This window comes from Amphiura filiformis, chromosome 15 (assembly GCF_039555335.1).
Source record: "Amphiura filiformis chromosome 15, Afil_fr2py, whole genome shotgun sequence".
In the NCBI taxonomy this organism is placed as follows: Eukaryota; Metazoa; Echinodermata; class Ophiuroidea; order Amphilepidida; family Amphiuridae; genus Amphiura; species Amphiura filiformis.
In genome coordinates this window covers 27,804,250-27,831,339 of record NC_092642.1, presented here as the reverse complement: position 1 = coordinate 27,831,339, position 27,090 = coordinate 27,804,250, and the positions used below count along the sequence as shown (strand labels likewise).

At 34.2% G+C, this 27,090-nt stretch overlaps 1 protein-coding gene across 1 annotated transcript in view; it reads left to right on the top strand.

Annotated features, from left to right (window-relative positions):
* Positions 1-12,397: 12,397 nt before the first annotated feature.
* The window catches only part of LOC140171447 (chondroitin sulfate proteoglycan 4-like), a 273,253-nt gene continuing 258,560 nt past the window's right edge, over positions 12,398-27,090 (top strand). Inside the window, 1 exon segment of the mRNA XM_072194708.1 lies at positions 12,398-12,702. Within this exon segment, the coding sequence (XP_072050809.1) occupies positions 12,609-12,702 (94 nt within the window). The 5' untranslated portion in view covers positions 12,398-12,608.

The following is a 27,090-nucleotide window of genomic DNA, read 5'->3' as shown; positions in this document are numbered from 1 at the left end:
TATCAGATTTGCTGAAAATTAATTGATTTTACCCGGGATTTTACCACATACGCAGTGGCGTTTGCCCCTCCTTCCCAAAAAATTTCCCCCTCATCAATATCTACCACCACACAGAAAAAGAAAAAAATTGAAGAGGTGCTGCACATCCCTGGAGTTGACATGGAATGGGCCCATAGTCTATTTTTAACCTGGAATTTCGCGATTAATAAACGGGCAGATTCTAAAATCAGAATTGTTCAGTATTGAAGTGTCAATACAATTATGACATTATGATATGTTGCATTTAATAATATAAGCCTACGTACACTTTACTTTTACTGTCACTAATATAATTATATAACTTTTTCATAACAATTTTATACTAGTAATTTGATGTAATTAATATCAGTATAATTTCGAGTTGAATGTTTTCATCATGATACATCAAAAATAGACTATGGCATAGTCTACACCCTCCTTGAAATCCCCCCCAAAAAAAAATCCTGGTGTCGCCACTGACCACATGGTCTCATTTGAAAGCTTGTTCCTTCAAAACATTACTACAAAAATATTAGATTTTTGCATCACTGCAGGCTATAATGGGCAGGACACTCTGCAGAGGAAGCCTACTGTATAGGCCTATAGGGGCCCTCCTTGATTTCATATAGGCCTAGGCCTAGTACTAGTAGCAGGCCCTATAGTAGTAAGCCTACTAGGGCCTATACCAGAAGTGAACACAGGGTCATCATGGAAATGTCTCCAGATGGTGAATGAAATTCAAAAATGCACCGATGCTGTAAATGGTGATGAAGTCCTTCATATTCAACAGCAACAAAATGGTCCTTAGAGTTCAAGGATGGAATGACGGTCCTTGAAGATCGTCGAAGATCCAAAAGACTTGCACCACTAATAATAATACGTGTTGATACAGTGGCATTGATAATGAATAAAGAACAAACAAGAAAGATGAGATAGTCACAAAATATGACAACTCTGATGAAAGTCTTTTCAACATAAATCCATTAACATTTGGGTATTCTATGGTGTCTTCTGGATGGGGGGTCCCAGAATCTTCATGCACAAAATTGATACCCTTAGAATGAGGACCGAGACAATTAAGTTTGATATCTCTTTGGCTACCGTAAAGGTGATAAAACATGCTTTTCTTCTTTTTTTTTTCTTCTTCCTTTTTTTTTTTTTTTGCTCTTCACTTTTTCAAACCATGCAAAAAATATTTGGGTCAACAAATCACAACTTCCGTCGGTACATTTACAAGTTGTGCCCCCTCGGTTCCAAAATCCTGGCTACGCCACTGCTCCTTTGCACATCTTCATTAAGGTTTTATTCGTGTTTTTTGTTTTCAAATTGCTCAAGGAATATCAAAATTTGCATATTCCATGCATATATGATGTTTTTCATGGGTTTTTTTTTATATTGTTAATGTACGTATTTATTACGTAATTCGTTTCCATCTTTTTAAGCAGACAAACGGTAGCACGAGTTATCATATTTTTACAAACAATTGTAAAACTATAGGGCAAATCTTCTAAAGGTATATCAACATAAACCTTAAAATTATTAGTAGTTACTTATCCTAATCAATCAGTCTTTGTGCTGTTTTTTGTTTTAGGACACCATCAAAATAAAAGTGAGTGATTTTTTAACATGTCTCACTAGCACGATGCACGAGTTACCGTTTTTTCACAGCGTAAGCCGCCCACTTACAAAAGTTGATATCTTCATTTAGCAATGAGGATCTAGTCTTGGATGTTAGGTATACAAAAAATGAAGATTCCACTCAAATGATATTAAAAACTGGCGCATCAAGTTTATAAAAGAGTGCCCAAAAGTGTAGCACGCCTTACAATATAAAGCCCTTTTGAAGTATGGTGGGCACAAAAGGAGAGGGCGTACTTTGGAGTGAGTAAACCTTTGTATGCTTTCATCAGCTGACAAAAGTTTACTCACTCCAAAGTACGCCCTCTCCTTTTGTACCCGCCATACTTCAAAAAGGTTTATTGCCCGGGGGCACTTCAATTTGAAATGGATATATATATGTGTACAATGGTGTAGGGCTGGCACTTTCGCACTAAGGGGCATTCGGTGAGAGCAAAATGTAAAAAATATGGGGTCATTGGGTGAGAGCATGATTTTTGGCATTCGGTGAGAGCAAAATGTAAAAAATATGGGGTCATTGGGTGAGAACATGACCTTTTTTAAAATGGAATCTTTGGATGAGAGCCGAAACAGCGCAAGAGAAACCTCGAAAATCGAAATGCGCATATATAAATGCGCACGTGACCAGATGGCCAGTGCCATGTTCGTGTTACCTCACTGTCAATCACTTAAATTGCGACCACAGTTCCAGGTGCTGGCCGCATTGCATTCTCTAAATTCAGTAAATTTTCGTCGTCAACCGTGTAATTGAATGGGATTATTTTGAAATTATAAAACGCTTGAAATATATCACAAACAAATAGGCCTATGTTGATAAATAATATAAATACAAGCTAAAACCGTTGGGGTTCGATAATGAACCCCACAAAATTAACCGACTATAGAGTGTATGCAATAAACCCAAGCGAAACACATGCATGATCAGAGAGCGAGTCTTCAATTTCCCCATAGCTTCCCACGTTGTACACACGTCAGTCGAATTTGGCGGTGTTCGTTTGTTTGTCCTCCAAGTTATATAGCATTGTTCACTTTGTGTTGAACATTGTAAGTGGGCCTCACTAATGACATAAAGGTTACTGTTATATCATGTCAAGAGGCCACTTTCATGAATAAGCTAAACAGCCTATGTGGAGGAATTGTATGCATGAGCAATCACACCAATGACGTAGTAATGATACCCTCTATATATATATTGGAAAATGCCATACGGCCGGGCGGTTTCACAAGTTGCCGGCTCGATCATGTCATCCGCCGCCTGCACAGTTCTGACCTTGTCCCCTTTCATACTTTCATGCCGTTGCGACAAGAGGCATGACTTATCAGCCATTCACAAGTCTTGATTGTGTCTGTTTGTCTACAATGCGCGTGTGCCACGCCGGTCGGCGGCAAGCAGCATGATAGTATGAAACCAGCACTACGTCATAGATATGGCCAATTGGCACGCCCATTTAGCACGGAAATTATGAAATATAAGTTTGTAAATCACCTATATCTAGCTTTTCCGTAGTTAATTTTTTTTCCGTGATGGAAAACGTTAATAAAGAGTTTATCTTTCGGGTCAAGTTATTTTACCCTTTGCAATCAATGCCACTATTTTGCAAAAGCAATTTTCCTTGCGACCTGTCACTTTCCCCTATACTTTTGCACGGGGAGTTTATGTACATCCGGGTACCTTATATCGTTTAATACGGTATGGCGACTTGTAGATGTCACGTGCGCATTTATATATGCGCATTTATATATACAACCGAAGTCCACTGTTTAGTGTGTGTGTGTGTTCCGCACACTGAGTACGGTACTGTGTTATGAACAACACATACGCGTTCGACTAATATTTCTATCGTAATAATAAAACGACGCTTCCGGCGGTTAAAGTACATTACAATCGTGTAAAAACATGAATTTAAAATTTTTTTGAGGGCGTTCTTCTCAACAAATGTTATAATATGGCTTTAAGTTAAGCATGATTAGGCCCCTATGTGTATTACACTCAGTGCTAGCTCCACATAGGACACTGTGATTTCGTTCTGACACTAGACTATGCCATAGTCGATTTTTGATAAATAAAAGCATGTTATTGACTCTGGTTATTGATCATGATAAAAGCATTCAGTTGAACTCGAAATTATACTGATATTTATTACATCAAAATACTAGTATAAAATTGTGAAGAAAAAGTAAAAGTAAAGTTTACGTAGGCTTATATTATTGAATGCAATATATCATAATGTCATAATTTATATTGGCACTTCAATACTGAACAATTCTGATTTAAAAATCTTGGGAACCTAACAAACAGAAGGGGTCCGGGTACGGTGACTAAAAAGATCAGTTGTGAAAATCTATCAATTGTGCACACATTAATTAAATCAGAGTTTTAAGCTTAAATACAGTATCCAGAGTGTGCACAATGGGCAAGTGGACTACGGGAGTAGTCTACTCACACCAGAACGTAATTCAAATTTGGCGATACTTTTTACTAAGCGAACTTATCTGCAAGAAATATTTTGTACATAAACATTATGTAGGCAGAGGTTTCCAGTAGTATAAAAATTCTTTTTTTTTTAGAAAAGTGGGGTGGGGATGAGGCCAGTTGTGGATCACAAAATTATTCTGTGGTTTTGTTTTCATTTTACTCAACTGGGGCGCTAATTGACTGCCTCTGATGTTTTCCAATTTTGCTATCATCAGTAGATAGCACCGTCTGCAGCGGAGTCAGTGAAACCGGATGAGCATAGCCCGGAGAGCATATGCGGTGGAAGCGGGGGGCGTCTCCTCCCCTAACTTTTAGTAAGGGGACCTTGACATTCATAATAGAAGAAAAATGAAGCAATAATTGCCACGTATATCTTCGTTTTAGCAGGAAGACACCCATACTGCAGTTACTGTCCGTTTTCCTATACACAATACATAGTGCTCTCACCATTGACGTGTGACCTCAACAAATGATGTATGTTGGGAGAATGGACACTTGCCTAGTTAACATCACTGTGTGAAAAATAACCAGCCAATATTTTATTTATTCTCCAAAACTTCTAGCAAATATATTTCTCTAACATGACCTAAAATTACAGCTAGGTTAGATGTTCAGAAATGGTCGTACTTTTGTAAAATATGAGTGAGGGCAAGGCATAGCTAGCCAACTCCCCGTGTTAATTGAATGGAGATTTGACCGAAAATATTGGTATCGGACCGCTCACTTCTGAAGGATGCCACAAAAAAAAAACACGGTAAAAGCTACATTTAAATTATTCTAAATAGGTTCTAGAAAATAAAGTTTTGTAACATGTCCTAAATTTTAGCTAATTTAGATGTTTGGAGAGGGTCGTACTTTTGTGTTTTAGGAAGGATATGTAAACGACAGATAACACCAAAAATATGAAGAAATTATTTCCAAACTGTGTTAAGTCAACAATCATTATGTTGCTCATTTTGAAGAATGCTGGTTAACAAAAAGCAGTTCTTTGTGTCATTTCGTGAACAATGGTACACATACCATTGTTTCCTTTCGTTTCCTTTATAATCGGTTACCCAACTGAAGCTGTAATACCAGCTTTATTGCGATGTCGCACATTGAAAACAGACACTTGTACACAACCAGAGAAGATCTGATTTAATCAGTTGAGCTGCTTCAATGAGTGTTATCTTGGTTTAATAGCTTTTAATGGGGTTTAAGTCCTGCAAAGGTCGAGATGAATTCTACTGTAGACATGACTGCATCATGCGGGGTAGTAAAATTGCAAAATGTTGCGCGCTTCGCTCGTACCGGTATTGCCTACATCAAATAGCAAAACACACGCACCTTCTTTCGGTCCCAGCCAGTCCCAAACAGGTCACAGTCAACTCGGAACCAAATATACAGCCCCCCCCAATTACAATGCCTCCGCCGCCACTGAAGATGAGAGTGCAACATATAGGCTTTATAAGCTTTTCGAATTCCATGCAGGGCGCTTGTTGCAGCCTATTGCATTTCATCTCTTTTTTATCCTGAAGAAAAAGTCTAATTTTGGTATTATATTATTCTAATCTGACGAAAAGTTAGTTGTTTAATTGAGTGGGCTTATTTGTTCATATTTATTTCATATTATTTGTAGTTTATAATTATAAAGATATTCAAATGTAGAAACACCAGAACAAAACAAAGCGGGAAACAAACACACACCCAACCCTCCTAGATATATTGCAAATTCAACAATAAAATTATCATAATTATATATATATATATATATTATAAGCTGAAAAATAATACAATAAAGCAACAGTGCAAAATTTGAAATTTGCCTGTAAATTTGAAGAAACCATGAAGATAATTATGTGGCATTTGCAAGCATAATTAGGATGTTATTATGTATATAATATTTGATACGTTTTATAACACATCTTTATTGAGATATCTGTTGACAATTTGCTTTATGTTCTGACATAAAAGAATCAAAAACAACACCAACACTCAATATAATCATTGTTGTAATACAAAGTAATATCATTAAATTTATCAAGAATATGACGCGAGACGTGTACCAAACAAGACCAACAAATTAGCAGTTATATGAGGCCCGAAAAGGGCCATAATTATAGCCTAAGCATTTCAGTCTGAAATTTTCAAAAAGTATTGTTGGCAATTGTTTTGTAATTTGAACAATTCCTACAAGTTTTTAACTCGCGTTTTAGTGATGCTTAGTCTTAGTATAACGTTTGACATTTCTTTGAGGTATTTTTGTCATCAGGGGCGTATTTAGGTTTTTGAAAAAAGCGGGGGGGTCATAAAAGTTTTCTACTTCACATCGCGTCTGGCTTTTACGGCAATGCGACTTGACCATTCTTGGGAGACCGGGGCCCCCTCGGAGTCAAACAAATTGGGTAAGGGACACCGACCATGGGGGGGGGGGGGTACAAGCCGGTTTTTGGTAATTTTCCTATGGGATTCTCTAAATTTTGCAATCGATGATGCTATGTCACTGATCAAAAGTATGGTATTCCAAGTAGCATGGGCCAAATACTGTTTCATTAAAGGGCAAACATCTTCAAGAATTACAATTATTTTGCTATAATAATATGATAGGCCTACTTCTTAACTTTTCATAAGAGGGTGTCCTGCCCACCTCATGGGTACACCGTCGGGCGACGCCCTGAATTTTTTCGGGGGGGAGTGAATTTCAGGGGTGGGGTGGGGCAAAATTGACAAATTGTGCGCAAAATTGCCGCAAAAAGTGGAAATTTACGTGATTCTTGGGGTTTTGCCTCAAAAGTGTGTGTGGGGGACAAACGGAGTGGGGGGGGGGGGCCAAGAAAAATATTTGGGCGTAGATATCCACGAAAAAAGCTTATTCCCAACGTTTCAGTTGATTCCGATTTTGCGTTTGCGATTAAGGGGGTACTACACCCATTGCATTTTTTTTGCATTTTTTGCATTTTGTGAAGAAATGAGAAAAGAAATTGGACAAAGTGGTATGCAAAATGAAGGGGCAAATCTTCTCGTTCAATTGGTGGCATCAGTATCAATGACGCGTACATGCTTCTAATGGTAAAAGAAAAAAGTGGTACATCACTGATGTTTTAAATTCACTTCATTTTGGAAAGCTTACTATCAACGGATTTCGTTAAAATTTTGGATATGTGTTGCTAACACATTAGGCAAATAATGTTGATATGTAAAATAGGAATAAGTGGTCCCTGATTTCTTTTATGACTTCATGAACTTGGTGCTCCACAACTATCAAAAAACGAACCGGTTAAAATGCTTCTATTTTCAATGTTGAGCTATATTTTGTATTTTGAACTTGCGACACTATGTCACTGAAACTTAATTAAGCCACAGGTAACAGGTTACCACAACCACACTACAGCAATGTTGAAAAAGATTGTATTTTTTGTGTCACCTATACCACCATATTAGATAGTTTTCCGTAAGCTTCATTTTTGTGATTTTGGTAACTATTTTATATTTATTTGTCCAATCCATCTCAACTAGGCAATCTAAATTGTACTCACCATTTACATCCCAAGGTATTTTAGTATATCCACCTCACACATTTCCATTATATATCCAGTAACAGACAGAATATAAAAATTGATGCCTCATTATGACATGTATGATATCACAGACTATCACATGTATTCAAAATTGATGCCTGAATTTGACCTGAACCAATTGACCTATAACCTGACCTTTGATGACCTTATAGCCTTTTTTAATCTCTTTTCCTAACAGCACATTATAGAAGATACATACATGGTGTAGTATTAAATTGTCTATGTGGAAGAGATTAGGCCTATTTAATTTATTCAGTGTTATAATCAGTGAGTACATTTCTATAGATAGTATAACAAAGGATTTAATGTATTCTAGTCATGTATTCTACTTGGACATGTTCAATAGAATAAATTATGGTTTGTTATGAAACACACATCTCAGTTACCAGGATACAGTAAACAAAAAAATATATAGGGCTAAAATGATTTTCTAAAATGGTTTAAAACCACTTTGTATGTATAGATATTTTATAAGAAGATGGGTACTGATGAAAATCAGGGTATTATATCGCCTTAAAGCCATATTATAACATTTGCTGAGGAGGACGCCCTCACTGAATTTTTTAAATTCATTTTTTTACACGATTAAATTGTACTTTATTAAACCTATATAGCCTGCAAAAATCAAGACTCTAGGGGCTGTAGTTTTGTCAAAATCAGAGATTTTGAATAAAAGGCTGATTCAGCCCTTTATTATTACGATGGAATTGTTAGTCGAACGCATACACGATGTTCATAACACACAGTACTACGCGGCGTGCGCGACGGTGATATACACAAACAAAGGGTCGTACCACAACATGACCGAAGGAGTGGTACGTATTGGCGACATGTGCGCTGGTAGTAAATTCCAATTTTCTTTGCTTTGAAGTAGTTGTTCGGCTCAAAAATAAAAGGGGATATATCTGACAGTAAAAGCTAACATTTTATGGCAAAGAAATGCTAATCTATTTTGTTTGAAAATGTTATAATATTGCTTTAAGGGATCTGGAATGAGCATTTTGAGCGTTTCGACAGTATTTTTCATGGGACATGTAATCGATCAGACATAGCGAATTGCATTCTGAATACGAAGAATGTCTTTCTGATATCAAATAATTTTTATTTTTTTGAAATTCACGGTATAATACAAATTTTATGACAAATTACTATTGATTTTTTGACACATTACGATCAATTGAAAATGTTGACCTTTCATATTGAAGATATGGATTTTTTCCCCAAAAGACCTATTTTGTTTTGGGGGGCAAATCCATATCTTCAATACGAAAGGTCAAAATTTTCAACTGATCGTCGGCTTTTCATCCCACCTACATACACTTTAAGTATAATTCATCAGATTTACAAAGTTTACTTCGAGTACTGTTAAATATCAAAAATATCAATTTTGAATCATTTGCCATAAAATGTGTATTACGTTGCGAATTTCAAAAAATCAAAATTATTTGATATCAGAAGGACATTCTTCGTATTCAGAATGCAATTCGATACGGTATGTCTGATGTGCACTAATGTCCCACAATAAATACTGTCCAAACGTTCATACCCCATCCCTTAAGCATGATTACCGGTATGTGTACACTAATAAATTATAGGCCACCGCCACTGATGTATTTTCGTTCTGACACCAGAAAGTAATTTAAATTTGGCGATAGTTTTACTAAATGAACTAATCTGCAAGAAATATTTTGTTAATAAACATTATGTAGCCAGAGGTTTGCAGTGGTATAAAAATCTCAATTTTTTTTTAGAAAAGCGAGGGGATGAGGCGTTAATATTCTGTGGTTTTGTTTTCATTTTACTCAACTGAGGGCGCTAATTAACTGCTATTATGTTTTCCAATTTTGCTATCATCAGTAGATAGCACCTGAGATAGCACAGTCTGCAGTGGAGTGCAGTGCAGTCTACTTTTTGTATTTTATTTTTCTAATCTGACGCAAGAGTTAGTTGTTTAATTGAGTTGGCTTATTATTTCATATTATTTGTACCAGTTAGTTTATATAACCTAAATGTTAATTCAAACGTACAAACACCCAAACAAACAAACCGGGAAACAAACGCACCACTCCCATACCAATCCTCCTAGATATATTGCAAATTCAACAATAAAATTCTCATAATTATAAGCTGAAAAATAATACAGTAAAGCAACAGTGCAAATTTGAAATTTGGCTGTAAATTTGAAGAAACCATGAAGATAATGACGTTCATACTGAGAAAAGTCTAAGCATGTCAGTCTGGAAATTTCTAAAACTACTATTATAGGCCTATAACAATTATGGCAATTGTTTTGTAATTGTAAATTTTATTCATTTTGAACAATTCCTATAAAAAACGAAGTTTTTTAACTCACGTTTTAGTGACGTTTAGTGACGTTTTGTTATGTTTTCTTTTAAAACATTTCTTTGAGGTATTTGTCATAAGGAGTGGATCTAGGTTTTTTGAAAAAACGGGGGATCGTAAAAAGCATTCTACTTCACATGGCGCATCTGGAAAGCGCAAGTGGAAATTTACGTGATTTGGGGCGTTTTGCCTCAAAAGTGAAGTGGGAGGGGGAAAACTGGGGAGGGGCAATAAAAATATTTGAGGGGGGAAAGCCCCCGTAGCGCCGCTACTGTCCACCGTGTTTTTACGTATAAGTATAACAAATCAGTTACCAAATGCCTTAAATATTTTGTTGACCATAGCGTAACTGAGTGATTTTTTGATTATCCGAATGAGCAAATTGCTGAATACCTTTTAAAAGGCCCATTCAGCTATTTGCTTATTTGGAAAATCGTAAAAGTCATCTAAATTAAATTTTATGCACCTTTGTTAATGTTAGTAGCACAGAAGGTCGAATTTAACATGAAATTTAATGATGTACTTAAAGTATATGTGGCTGGGATGAAAAGCCGACAATCATTTTAAAATTTTGAACTTTCGTATTGAAGATTTTCCCAAAACACCTCAAATGTTTCAGGTCTTTTGGGAAGAAAATGCATTATCTTTAATACGAAAGGTCAACATTTTCCAAATTATAAAAAAAGTCAAAATTTTGGGAAGAAAGTCCATTTTTTACATTATTATGTTTTGATGGATCCAAGTGTGTGAAAATATTGAATCCAACACATAATAATGATAAAATATTTATTGGTCTCGCTATGAGTTGTAAAATATTGGACTCGACTACGTCTCGTCCAATATTTTATAAATATGGGCTCAACCGATCCAATTTTATATCAAAATCGCCCCCCTCCCCCTGGAAAAAAGTCCACTTTTTCAAAATCAGCACCCCAATGAAATCTTGCGTACGGGCCTGATTATTTTTATAATAATTTGCCATAAAATTTATAGGCTTATTTGCGATATTCTAATTTTTGGCAAAATTTTTAATTAAAAAAATATCATAGGGGCCTAATGACAATTTTAATGATTTATCCTTATGTTTTTAAACATTTTCTTTAGGATCACTAAAGGCCACTCAGCGATGCCAGCAAAAGTGTAAACAAATTATTAAAATTGTACATAAATATTGCTTAAAATTGAAAATATTGAAGGTATTTTTTGAAATACATGGAGAAAATATGATGGCAAAACAAAATGAACAGCAGTATTGACAAAGTTGAAACTCACATGTAGGCCTACCTTATTTCTCTACTTAAAGATATGTCATATCCTATTTTGTCATAATATACTGGGGTATACTCGCAGTGGCGGCACCGGGAATCATTTCGCGGGGATATGGGGAGAGGCAAAGTTAATTTCAGGGGGAGTCACAAATTTTCCGAAAAGTTATTATAATAATTTTCGTAATTTTGATGGGATTTTAAGAAACATTTTGGGGTATCCCTCCCCCGTAGTGCCGCCACTGATTGCACTGATTTTGCAGGCTATTAGTATTTTAATACATATAGTCAATAATAATAAAAAATCAATCATCCAGTGTTAAAACATTGGATGATTTTTACGTAATGAATGAGCAAATCGCTGTGAGGACCAAGTTCAAGTTGCTGTTTTCTTCCATTTCCAAATCGCTTAAAATGCCCAATTAACTGATTTCGCAGCTTTTAGACAACCTAGCTAATTCCTATAGGCATTAAAGTGCAAAATAGGTCAACTTAAAATTATTATATAATCATATAGGCCTAATTATTTAATTTTTTGTCTTACACTTTTATTCTGCAAGTTCACTTTTGAAGGGAGTTTGTTCCAGGCATTTTGAGCATATCCTCCTCATTCATTTGGTTTCTTCTTCTTTTTTTCTTCTTTTTTTGTTGTTGTATTTCAATGAAAAATATAGACACGATATTCTACAATTTGCCCAACGTCAGAACGTAGCTGAATACAGTACATAAGTTTCTATTTATAACAGAGACATTGAAAGCTCTGTATAAAATTTTTAGTTTCACAGAACTTGATTACGCCCTCAATGACAGGTGGTTAATTGCATTTGACCCAGCTATAAATAAGTATAGTTTAAAACAATCATTTCTTTATAAAATAATACCATAATAACAGTCTTTTAAATTAAAAATATATTTAATATATTTTTGTTAAGTTTGCTTATTTACTTTAGTAGTTTTAGTATATTTAAAGAAAATCACATGAATACTTTACCCAGTATATCTTATGGACAAGCTTGAGCACGATCTATACGGTCGATGTAGTATTATTATTTATTCAAAATACCGGTAACTTCATGTAACCCATTCGATTACACAGTGATCGTAGCGACAGGTACATTTCTACAGTAGTTTATATGTGAACTTTTCAACGAGGCATATTTACAGCAGAAGCAAGTTTTGGACGGAAAGTTATTTTGACTAAATATCACCGATTTATATTAGGATTTTCGCAGATTATAGTAGCAGTCTTTTTCTTGATGAGGTTTTACCAAGGATGATAAGGTGTTAATAGGAACTCGTGTAGCGAAGAAGATGGGAGGAGCAGACGAAAGAACGGGCAAGATTTGGTGTATTTTAGTTGTGCTAGCGATCGTACTGGCAGCTCATACCCCGGAAGTACGGGCAGGTGAGTCGACTCTCAGTCGCCCGCAAGTTGTGTTTGTAATTACTCAATTGTAACAACTTAACACTGCAATTGCTTAAGGAGTACACTTTACTATGGAATATGTAGGCGACAGGGCTACTGGAAAAATGAATAATATATCAGTGAAATATTGCATAAATAGTTACACTGTCATTGAAAACATGGCCACAAATGTCAAATATATGCTTTAGAATCGACCGTGTCGATTGATGGGACCGTGATAATTTGATAAAAGAAAGGCATATATTCATGGTCAAGGCAGTCAAAATAAACATTTCTAGGGAACAGGAGTTTGAACTGTTGACCCCTTCCTTCCCCAGTAGTTTTGTTATTTTGTTTTCTTTGAAAGGAAATATTGAGATGCGTAGGGCACATGAATATGATATAAGAAAATAAACTGAGTATAAAATAATATTGTTTGATTTACCAATTGATAATTGAATGAATTGACTAAAAAAAAAATTTATGTAGTATTTAAATTAAGAATCAAATTGTTTTGCCTTCATAGGCCTAGATAGATATGTTTATTTCTAAATTTTTTTTAAATATAAGAAGATTAAAGTCAAATTCTGAAACTGATTTAATATTAGGCCTATATACTTAAAAGGATATTTAAATTTCAATCTGTTTTTGAAGAAATTGAAAAAAAATTATGAAATCATTTCTTGTAAATGGTCCTCAAGTGTGTAACTAAAATAATACCATACCGTAGTCAAAACCAGGGATCCTTTACTCCTCATATGTTGTGGCTTAATTAATGCCAGTCAAACTTAGGAAATTTGGTTCTTTAAATTACACATTGAAAGGTCCGTTAAATTTCAAAATAACAGTTCTAGGCAACACTGAATATGGTTATTACCACTGGTTATTACTGGGATATGATAGAAAATAGTTAATTAGGGTATGCAATCAGGCTACATGAATAGCTTAAAAATATGGAAAATGGAGCATATATGATGTTTTATTTCCAGCCAGCCCAAGGCATTATTTCAACCCAAATTGCACAACTAACCATGAAAACATTTTAATGCAACAACTACTCGGCTCGTTAACTCCACCACCCATGTTTTTGTTATTAGAAACAATTTAAGACAATGCATCATGTTTTGGTTATCATCCTAGTAGTAGTAGTACAAGCATGCGTGGGGTAAAAACTACAGAGCTGTAAGATAGACTGAAAGAATTGAGAAGAGGAAAAAATCTGGTTTTGAGATCATAGCTGCGGGGTTAATGAAACCAAAAGGGCACCGTAAGGGTGTGTGTTGCTAATGAGTGAGGCTTTTATCGCCTTGTACAATGTGTAATATGTCAGTGAGTAAAATTGAGTATTGGTATATTGGTACTGTAGCACCAGCACCATGGCAGAGAAAGTACAGTAAATCCATCATGTCCACGGAACGAGATAGATTTTTGTGTCCAGTCATTTGCTAGGATTAATTTGTGTTGTTGAATGATTGTATGATATTATGATACTGGGTTGCTGGTAAATTGGAGCATGATTGGAGTATTAAGTTCTAATGCGGAAATAAAAAAATTAATTTTTTTAATTTTTTTCTGGAATTATTTTTTTCTGGAAAAATTGGCAAAAATCAGACTTTTTTCTCAAAATACCATACCAAGTCGGGAATAAGAAAAAAAAAAATCGCATTTCGCATTTGTTGTCAAACCACTCATGAGCTTTGAGACAAACCTTTTTTTTTTGCCTATTAATACACAATATATATATTGAAAAACAAAAGGTAATTTAACAAAATACCTAGATGTACACAATAATGAAAAAAAAACCAACAACAAGAACATAGATAATGAAAAAACAAAACAACAACAAGCATACACACACCCCACAGACGCAGAAGCAAAATCGTGCTCTCAATATCATTATAAAATTTAGAAAAAGAAATATTGTATGTATTTTAACATACCATTTAAAACATAATATTATACTGGTATTTAATATGGATTTGAACTTAATACAATTTTATTATAATAATCATGGTTATTGAGCAGTCTGGAATGAAATTTTGTATCATCTGGTACAAAAATTCATCATATTTAATTAACAACATTACTCATTTACTGAATGTATAGGCCTACTCTCTCAAATGATATTATAACGGCGCCTGTCCACAAAAATGTGTAGCACATGGAATTGTAACATTTATTATTATTTTTACATTATTTATGGTTTTTGCATTAAGCTCTACCTTGATCTTACCAGTGAAATTCACCATGACATAACTTTGAACATGTATAAAATCAATTTTCTTAGATATTTGCCTTTCTATTTTTAATACTTCAATATCGCCGACCTAAATGATACTATGCGCTCTAAGTAATTGTGTGATGATGTGTAAACATTATTACATTAAAATGTTGAAACTCCTGATTTAATATAATACTACTTTGTCTTATACCAGAGTCAATTATGACCCATTTTGATTGTAGATGTTGAAATTTCTTTTATTATTTCAAAAATGCCCGAATTGACTTTTTTTTTATCAAAGCATAAGCAAATGACAAAATTGGAGTTATTTTACGCTTTACTATGCCTTATTGACTTGCTGAATGGATGCAGACAAGCGTGCATAATAATTGAGAAAAAAATGTGGAAAGAGACCCAACGTGTGGCTTGGAAGGATTAGGAATGTAAAATGCATCCTAGTGTAAAATACATATTGACTCCTTATCTTGTGTAGTAAAGACACTTTGCTATTTTAGCACTTGCTCTGTGTCTTGCAGCTGTGGAACTATATATGGAATATTATGATATTTATTCATATTATTTATAAAAATATGTCCAGTGTTTTTTTAAAACATGTTACTAGGTGCTTGTAACAGTTCTGAATCTACATTGTGCACATGGATAAATTTACATAGTAGCCTAAGCCTACATGTTCATTGTTATTCATGATGATTTCATACAATAATTTTACATTTTGCATTTAAGTACTATAGTATAATGGGTTTTACAGTTGACACAAAAATTTGTTAGTTTTCTTTCTTTTTCTTTTTTTTTTTTTTTTTTTTTTTTTTTTTTTTTGCATTTGGCATAAGTATTTTTGGGGTGGGGTGGGGGGGGCTCCATGGAAATATGGAGTGGTCTCACTTCAGCTAATCAGCCATATAAATGACATTACACCCCCACCCCAAATATACCGATGAAATGAAGAAAGTAACCAACTCCTGAACCAGGGGTGCAGGATATGTGTGCATTTCTTGACAAAAAGTTCCACTTTTCAGGGTGAAAATTAAAAAATGTATGTTCCCAAAAAGGTCCAAATTATAAAGAGAAAAAAATACTAACAAAAAGATCACATTTTGGTCATTAAACTAATCAAATTAGCCCAGAAAAAGTCCATATTTTAAATCCAATTCTTACAAAATGTATGTACATTTTGTAAGCAAAAATAAGGAAAAGGTCCACTTTTCAGAAATTTGCACCCTATTCCCATCCTCCCATCCTCATTCCACCCCATCCTCAAAAAGAAATCCTGGCCTGAACTATTTCCAAACATTATTAGCATCAAAAAATCTTGTTACAGCCTATGTATTTTCTGAATCCCAACATCACACTATATTGAATGAATAGGGACAATATTTTCTCTAATGGAGACCTTGCTTCAGGATTTTTACATAAACTGCTCTTACAGAACATGTACGTATCTCTTGCATTAAGTGTGAGTATGCATAATATTCCAGTATCCTTGAGATTCCTTAGAAATTTACCACTTCAGGTGTGTGCTGTGTATAAATAATGCTAATCCTTCTTTTTTACATGTTTTAGAAAACCCTAGAAGTACATTGTAACTGGATTTAGTGGTAGTCATTATAAATATAACTAGTTACAAAAATATTTGCATTTTGTTGTAAACTTTTGCTTCATCTGTTCATCTGGACTTTTTCCCCTGGACTTTTTCAATAGAAAACATATAATTGCAACCACACCACAGGGTTGATAAACTGTTCAGGTGAATCTCAAAGCTTTGTACAAAAAACTCTTTAATATTTGTACAATAGTCATATCCCTGGTACAATATATTGCATCAAAATGTCTAGTACTGGCCAAGCAGTTCCATCTAATCGCAAGTTTATTTTTATTTCGCGAGGGCGCAGCGAACTGCAGACTATTTTAACCACAAATTATTTGATGGGCCAATGCATGCAACATTTTGCAATTGTACCCTATTTGGGCCCAAAACATAGTGTTTTTTGTGCTAAAAAGTAAAATGCACAGGGTAACTATTGCATAATTTTGTCTTCTGTGATCCTCCTTGTCAAAATTCAGGGGATGTGCCAATCCCCCCTCCCTCGCTTCCACTGCTCATTCATGATTGAAATAAAGACAGCTTCCAAACAACGAATTGATACTCTTGGAGAATATTGATTATCGTTAAAAATGTATGCTTTCCATCAGCAATTCAAATCTCTTTTCATCTTAGAACCAAATCAGTAAAAATATTTCATAGATTTCATAAAAAGTATACAAAAGACAAACATTTGTTTTCATAAAAGATACAAAAAATCATAAATTTCACTAAATCTTGCATGAATCATCTGCTAAAATCTCTCACTTGTCTTCAACCTGCACTAACAAATATAGTAAGCAGCGCTGTGTGTAAAAAGTAGCATTTTGGTTCTGCTAAATTGAATTTCAAAATAATGTGAAATGAAAAATACATTATTCAGTTATACGGCACAGATATGACTGGAAACTGAAATTGAATAATCATGTCAAGACGATATCGCTGAAGTGATATTTTTTATCGGATTCGACCGAACATAAATATACAGTGTATCAAATCAATGTCTGATCTTTAAAATTTGGTGTATGTGCAGTGTGAATGTGTAAACGGTCATGAACTCTGAAGACCTGAAACTTCCCTTTCCTAGGACAATTTTGAAAATTTCTGAGTCAGTTGTAGGCCTGCATGTACTCTATTGAGTGCATTATTATGTAAATCTTAATTTTGGCAATGGAAGATAAAAAATTCTAAAATAAAAAAAAAAGTTACAATTTTAAACTCAACAATGCCGCTAGTTGAATGGATTAAAAAACATTGCAATGCCCACATTTTGTAATTTATCAAGCACATATTTTATTATTAAATTGTGTAGTTGATTCAGTACCAACATGAAACATTCTGGCAATTTCAATACATTTGAATGTCATCTGTTGCAATCAGCATTCAATCCAGTCGTATTGCTAATCTTCGTCATCAGTCATCGTCGTTCCTCTCCTGTCACTGCTACAAGATTAAGGTATGACCCAAAATCCACCCTAGGGACTCTGCCAATCACAGAATTTCCCCCTTAAAATACAGATTTTGATCTCATTTCAATATTCAACAGGAACAAAAAAGTGCTACTGCTATTCATAAAATCCAGCACAAAAATGTAAAAATTTTGGGTCAGAGGAGAACAAAAGCTGTGTCAATAAGCGGAGGTTCTAATGCGATGCCTTTGGTTAATTGAGCATTTATGTAATTATGATGAAAATGCAACTAAGATGTCACTTAATTACTGTGCAATTTAGTGATGAAAGAAGCCAAGCATCCGATGACACACTAGATTATTGTCAATCAGGGTAAAAAGTATCAAATTAATTAATTTATGGTGCCTGAATGCTGCTTGAATTGCAAATTTGATCGCGATCATTTTGAGTTTTGTAGCCCGGTTTTGTAGCGTTAGCTTGAAAAGATTTAAGTAGATTAATGAACAATAAGTGTTTTAATGAGTTTATGTTAGATGTTAAATATCAAATCAGAATTAATTAGTGTGCTATGATTAGAAGTTGATTATTGTAATAATATTGATAGCTATTCATTATCAATTCTGCAACAGGTACTGGTATTGTACAAATTAAAAAACCTAAGGTTAAACTAATATTTGTGATGCTATGCCTGCACAATTAGTTTACTAGTCTTATTTTAATATATATTTAAAAAAAGGAGATAATACATTTCTATTTTTACCTTGGAAATGGACACAATATCAGCATTCATTTGCATTTCAGGATTTAATTTTGTGTCACTTTGGTAGATATTGTATCAAAGCTGTTTGCTCAAGGCACAGTCTGCAAAGCACTTTAATCACAACAATTTCAATTTAAATTTTATGTGAGGTTTTGGTGATAGGTTTTTAATTTTAAAGTGCCACAAATTTTGATCTTTATTAATTCTAAAGTCTTGGTGATATAGAGCTTGTGAAATTGTATTGTGGTAAAATTTGTGCTTGTTTGCGAAAGAAAGCTACTGCAAAAAATGGAATTCAACAAAATATGATACAATAAATGTATGATTTGCTGCAGGTGGCAGTGGATGGTCTGCTTGAACACATCTATGCAGCTTGTATTATTATTATTGACTCTAAATTATTGATCAAGAATGAGTAGAAATAGTTTAAGTACTAAATGTAAGTGGCTTGGGACTTCACCGTGTTGATGGCTAGAATGAAAATCATTATCGCACATCTAGTTTAATAAACAACTACTTGATGTATTGATATAATAATTTAGCATTTGTGATGATGATGACATTTAACGGAATGAAAGATTAATGGTCAACAACATACAACACACACTATCTGCCGATCTAACATTGCCTCTGATTGGTCAATTACATGATATCTTCATTTTAATCACCAATCAGAATGAAGTTTTGCAAATAATTTAACCCCAATTTGTGTGTGTGGTGAAATTATTCTAACAATATTGCTGATTGGGGAAATTGATAATGAAAACTCCTTTTTGACCAATCGGCAGGTAGTTCTCATGGGATTAAAATATTGTCTTCAAATCGTAAACATTCCATTTTTAAGCTATAAAAAACATCACACTTCCACTGAAAGTTAAATAATAAGACCTTACATTGTTGTATATTCAAGGATATCTAATTGTCAGAAATTTCAGGTGTCTGCATAAATTTCCAAATTTAAGCATTTGAAATAATTTTCACAAGTCTTATAAATGCAAATATACCATTCTATTCAGAGCCGCCCAACACCTCAAAACAGTCCCATAAACAACAAGTAATAAATTTGCCTATTCTTTGAAACGTGCGGAGTGTTTAAACTACATTTTGTTCTTCTTTGATATACCCAAGACGAGGTTACAGTATCTCTCTTATTGCTATCAAGCATGTGTGTTATATGACGTTTCCTTGCCCATTAGAGGCTAGATCAGATGTTCAAATTTGCATGACTTTTGGGATGCGGCCTTTATTTCATATTGGTAGTTTAGATGCAAGCTTGTTGTGTGTCATATCATTATTGGCAGAGTCCCGATGTGGCATTGTGATGTTCATGTACATTTGGAAAGTTCATGTGCAAACTGTGATGCAATATAAGGCCCAAAATAACCGGAGGCAGCAATGTTGTAAATGTATAGCCTATATGTTGAGAGTTTGATGCAAGCCTATCCACAGTAGCTGCCCTATAGACAATTTGACCATTTCTGCATCATTGTACACATATGACACTAGCAGCTATTGCAGATAGGCCTTTCTTGCTCTACACCCTCGATAGCAACATGCAAACAACACATGAAAACATTGAATCACAAATTCAAAAACAAGGCAGTTCAAAAACTTTGAAAGTGCAAAAATTGAACCCTGTAAAAATGTTCAATTTCTACAGTCATGGAATTACAGAACTAGAGATGTATATAATTGTGATTACTGATACAATTTTGTTCCAACTTCCAAGGCCTAAAAGATCAGAGCAGATTAAGACTGTTATTGTGTTGTGATGGGTGGACAATAGAATGCCATATAGATAGTCAACATTTCAGACCAAAGAATATCTTGCATATGTTTTCCCACAATGCATTTCTTCAATTTCAATTTTCTGTACAGATCTGCTATCTATTGTAACATGGGTTGATACCAGGTGATGCGTCATGTTGCAATGGATTCTGGGAAGGGTAAGATATCTTCTGATCTTAAACAGGTTTAGAGATTTATGTTGGATTATCTCTTGAGTAATATTAAGCATTGCTTGGATAAACATGGTTGATGAATCTAAATCCAGTCAAACATATTCACAGCTTAGATGGTGTTTTTGTTGTAAAAGATACTAATTTTTGATCATTTTGTACAGTTTTGAAATTCTTGAAATTTACTCCCAGCAATTATATTGGATTAATGTATTATCTGAAAAAATAAAAGCACATTGTGACACAATTTGGTCCATGGAGGCCACGGGAGACATTTTTAAAAATTTAGTTACCATACTATAATTATTACCTGTATGTACAAACATTAGGCTATCGTATGCTGAAAACATGAAGGTCTAGCATATTTAGTTCTGAAGTTACCAAGTTTTGTGATGTCTTTTTCCAAATATATTTTATTGTTTTTTACTCCATATTTTTGCTTTTATCTCAATTTCAAATTTGCCGCCTTTGGTCTCCATGGACCAGATTCAGATAGTGTCACAGTTGTAATGTGAAGCAGATACATGTACAATGTAGATAGGTGCGACCAGACATATATTTAGACAGACAGACAGACAGACAGACAAGCAGAAAGACACACATATCTAGGATGTGCACCCCATCCTCACAGCCCGCCTCACGGACATACAAAAATATATTGCTACTAGGAATTGCTACTGGTTATAATAAATTGGGATAATAACATTTAGATAGCAAAATTTCAAATCAAAACATGTGTTCCATTTCCTTTCGTTGCCATTTGACTTTCAACAATTTACATTGATACCATCAATCACAAGAAAACGGCCAGGCTTTTACCGTACCGTGAAAGGAACAGTTTTGAGCGACGTTTATTTTCACACATTTTGCATTTCAAGGAACTACCGCAAAATAACAACACACAAACATGTTCCTGTTCAATGTATGGAAGCTTTAGAGCTGAGAATTTTAAATAAGTGAAACGGTTCAAAATTGACAAAATGCGAAAATTTATAAATCACACCAAAAAAATTTCACATTCACTGTGTAAAAATCAAGTTAAGCATACGATGAGAAAGACAACGGACAATTTTACCAAACAAGAATGCAGTTTAATTTTGTAATGCAAAAATACCAATCAATCATGATGGTATAGGGAAAGATGTATTTAGACACATGTGCACCACTGATGGGGACAATATATATTAGAAAAAGATATACCTGGAGGCTTTTTTAATTACAGTTACAAAACAAGGTGCTTGGCGTTAAGATTGATTGATTATGATTCACAAGGAAATTACCGAAGATATACGTATGGGTTATTTTAAGCTTAATCACTGATTTGCATTCAAATAACTTTACTGTTAACAATATGCTCTATAGAAATTAGCCTCATTATACCAGGTTTTTTGAAAATGAAAATTGCAATAAGAAATCAAATGTAAAATACAGGAGTATGTCTTGCGAAACTAAGTTTAATTAACATTTTTAATATTTAAGATATGAGCCATCATCAGTATTAATATGTTCCATTCTTTATTTGAAAGCCTACACTTATATATACTCAAATATGGTAAAATAAGATTTGAAAATTGTGATTTTTGTCAAGTTTGACTATCTTCATTCTTAATTTGAAATTTTAGACTCTGTAACACAAACTTGATCAAATATATATTTCAATAAAGTGAAATTCTTTTAGGTTGTAGTATAAACCATGTAATTTATGACAATATCGCTGGCTTATGATCACTCAAATATGGGCATAAATGCTATTTAGATGCTAATATTTTAACTTTAATTTAAATTTGTGGATGTGAATTAACTTCTTCCACATCAAGCAGATATACTGACACATAGGACTCCATATTGTAGGATGACTTTGCTTGATGTCTGATTGGGTGACACAATTAAAAGGGTGGTAAAGGTTTAAAAGGGAAGCTTCCTGGGTGCTGAGATGAGAAACATGACCCGACTCTTAATACCAGGTTGCTATGGAATGAGCCGCTCACTAGCAACACTAGCCTACTCCTCCCTGCCACTTTCCTCTTTTAGTGAGAAATTTAGATGAGGGTTACTTTCGCATATTTTAAAAGGCCGGTATTGATGGGGAAATTATATGGACAGTCCAGTTTAGGTCATTTTGTTAACAAGCAGATGTCACTATTGTAGAAAATGGAGTTTGGGCACTTACAAGTTACATCTAGTTAAGCGAGGCAGGCATATGGTCCATTTTGGGCTATGAATCAATATTGAGAAAATTTGATACACTTTTAGTACAAAATGAATTCATTGTAAACATGTGTGTCATTTAAAATTAGCCCCCTCTCCTGCAAACACAAGAAATTTGATCTTGTTTGTCTTAAATTGTGATCAAAGAAGTTTTCATATGGTGATAATTCTAAGCCATTCTCACCACTAAATGGTGAATAAAGACAGTAAATGTACAATATTTGATGTACATGTATGAGTGGATGGTGTGTGATGGGTTTGCTTCAAATGTTAAGATTTATGTTTCATTTCAAATAAATCTAATATAAGAACTATTGTGCAAAATAAAAAGCTCCAAATTCATCCAAATCAGGCATTATATTTTTTACCTGCAATACAGCAGCAACATGAATGCAATTACCGAGCTCGAAATTTGATCTATTTTCCTTATAAGAGAACATTTTTTTCTTTCTCTAAGAAAAAGGAGATGCTTGAAAATGTGGCCAAGTGGAAGGCTGGTAAAATTCCATATCGAGTATATAAGGGCAAGGTGAGATGCAATTTCAAGGCGGAATAGGACAAAACATGTTAAAATCCAAGGATGTTGTCTAACATTTACATTGTGCAATATAAAACCTGAATTTTGTTAGATTCAGTGTTAAGCATATACATTTGATATGGAACACAAAAGTTGCAGAGCTACTTTAAAACTAAGTAACTGTGATATGTTCTCTTCTTGGGATAATCTATTGATGATTACAGCACAGATCTTGGAAAGAAAGGGAATATGATGGTTACAGGTGGGAAAAGGGAAAACTGTGTCCAATCTTGTAGGACTAGAATAAGTTTCGTCAACTGACCAACTAGGAGACACACAAACAAAACACTTGAAGAAAAGACATTTCTCTTGAAGATGCATTTTGTGAATAATCATGATAATGGAAGAAGCTCCTCTAGTCAGTTGCTATGAGCCAACAATGTCTCATTTCAAAAGCAAAGTTCATTAACATCTAACAATCATGACTCAAAATTTGACCCCAAGTCATTGGGCATTAGTTTTTTTACCAAAGACATTTCAAAGGTCATTATGAATTACAAGTACACAGGGGTTAAAGAACTGTCCTAACAGATGAGCATGTTAAGATCCTATTCAGTGGCAGAGTTCAATACCTCAATTAAATAATCATAGTGAAAATGTTGATCTCAAGTTGCAGAGTATGAGTTTCTGTACCCAAATTTTCAAAGGTCATTCAATGAATGTGCAAATGTATTGGGGTCAAAGAACTGTGCATGTTCAAAATCCCAAAAACATGGTAAGCAATGCTTTATTTCTAGAATAATGTATCTGTTATAAATTTGCATTCCCAATGTACTGAAATTATACAAATAGTTCAAGCATATAATTCCAAAGATCTTATTTCTATTTTTAAATGCATATTTCAGGATGGTTTTCATTTCTGAATAAATTAACATTGAATGTAAGAAAAAAGCAGGTGAGAAAAAAGTATTGCGTTAAATTTCATATTCTGAGTAGGATTTAGAAATTTGAGAGTAGCATTTCAATCTAATTTGAAATAAGCTTAAAAACTGGGATACATTTTTCTCAACGTTATGAAGAAAATTAGAAACCCAACAAAGCAGAAAGAATATCATGTTAGTGGAAGAGACATCAGCCAAGATCATATTCTCCCTGCGGCATTCGGATCTGATATCAATCTTGAAAATGGAGAAAAATTGCAAAGACAGAAAAAAAATCTGAGCGATCAACCAATGAGAGTATTTGTTGAGGAAGTAGCAGATTTTTTGTGTTCTAAGATATGAAATGTAGTAACCTTTTAGCCAGAGAAAGAGCCAGTCAGTCAGTTGGTGCCCCTAGGCCAAAGGTGGCTGCCGTCGTTGGGATGATACTAGTCTTTGTCACAGACATTACAAATGTATATCCATAACAGTAAAGCTGCGTCCAGTTTTGACAGAGTCTAGGATGGTTACTAGCCAGCCATTGAACTCTTGTTGCTTGTTTAGAAAGTAGACCAAGCTCTACCAATGCAATAAAGCAAATTGATCTTGCCTGTACCGGAGTCTAAAGGGATTTCAACCTCAAGTACTGTTGAACCTGAAGTACCAGAAACTATACCACCGTCCTCTGTCCTCCTGTAGATGCAACATAGATTGCCAGATTATGGTATGATTCATGCTATATAAGGAGTGAAAATTGCCCGCATTTGGTCCAAATATAACTTGTTGACCTAATGTGACTCCAACTTAATCCAGGACAAAATGAGCTTTTAGCACCCTTAGGCCGTAACAGAAATTGATCGCTCTATTCATATGGTCAGAATAAAAGTATTTGAAATGATAACAAAACCAAGGTACATCAATTTCATAACATTAAAATGACTTTCATTTAGAGTGAATTTTTGATTTTTTTTTTGTATTTGAAATTATTTTTGTTTTGAAGTGCATTTTTGATATTTTTTGTATTTTGATTTTTCTTTTCACCTGACACAGAAATTATGTTACCGATTGTTGATGTGACCTGTAAACGATTTGCCCTGTTGGATTAATTAAGATCCTTCCTTTTGTAAATTATCATGATTATGGCATGACTGAGTGACCTCTTTTGATATAAAATATAGGTCTTTTGAAGCTCTTGAATTGGAAGATTGAAATTTCAATTTGTTTTGACATGCTGCAGTTTGAAAATGAGTAAAAATTATTAAATATTTTGTATTATTTACATATTCAGTCTTTTTTGAAGAGGTGTTGAATCGTGGATATTTGAACATTTCTTTGAAATCTTTAAAAAAAATTTAAAGACTGAATTTTGAAATATTATGTTTTAACTATATAATATAATATATGAAGAATGTGGCTGGAAATTTGATTAATTATGGGTTTATTACTCAGAAAATCAAAATTGCAAATGCGAAACATGTAATAATGACTTAGGCGGTTTTGTTTAATATGAGGGTGACGATACAAGAAATCTGTGTTATTCTGACATTTTTTGTTGTTCTATATATAACAAAAAACAATTTTGGAATGACACAGATTTCTTCACAGCACACAGTATTTATAAATATACATTGCAACTGTTAAATGAGCGTAGGATAAGACCTCTGTAATCACTATGCCTATCATCTTCCCACATACTGCAACTGTTAATTTCTGTGCAAATCTCTAGAAGCAGACATTGTTTGAAACCATACACGCTAACTGTTAACCCCCATACTACGCCTTTGTCTTGGTCTCATATTGTGGGAACTAATGATGGCTTAATCAGCCTCCACGGTTCCCACTCATCAGATGCCATCTTCACAGCCAATTAGAATTCTTATGCCATCTTAGGATGTTTCCTGGTCAGAATGTCTCAGCGGGCATGTTGCGTCTTAGAAACTATGTGTCATCATTCTGATGATGCCCCCTGGGTGAGGGATGCTGCGTCCCCTACCAGGGATAAAATCGAATCAACCAAAAGCGCAGTTTCACAATACGACACTAATGTGCTAGACTATGATTTTGTGTACAAAACCTCATTCTCTATCAAATCTTTGTAGTACAGTGGTCTATTGGAGGTCAGTGATATTTGTCAGTAGCTATGAGAGTATACTATGTTTTGTTGAGGTCAACGCCAAGGTTAGGATTGCATTCCTTCAGGGGGTAACTGTCACCACAGTTTCACTTTGACCATGGTGGTAGATCTTCAGACCTTGTTGAATCCATGATAAATAGACCAGATATGCAAGTATATATGCAGATATTGTAAGTTTACATGTTGAAAATACCATCATGTTGTGCATCTTGTGTGAATGATAAACATTTGCTTCAAGGTTTACTATCAACGCAACTGTGGGAGGGGCACTCAACCATAATAGTGGACACACATGTGTACCAACTAGCCAAATAACAAATCCCCATACCAGCTGTTTTCAAAATATCTTCTGATCCAATTTTGGCCTTTCCACCAAATTGCTACATAAAAGTTCCTAAACAAAGATAGATTTAGCAAAATTTTGCACCAAATTTGACTTCCTGAACAAGCTTAATCCAAAATATGACATTCTGAAAGTGGTTTACATGTTCTACTATAGCTTGAAAAAAAAACCCCTCTTTTCCTTGAAAATCAAATGTTTGAAGACCCTGACCATGAATGTTCTTTTGCAAAAAACACACACACACACACACACAAAAAACCACACACAAAACATTTTCACATGTTTTTTGGTTTTTGGAGTGCCCCCTGCTAAATAAAA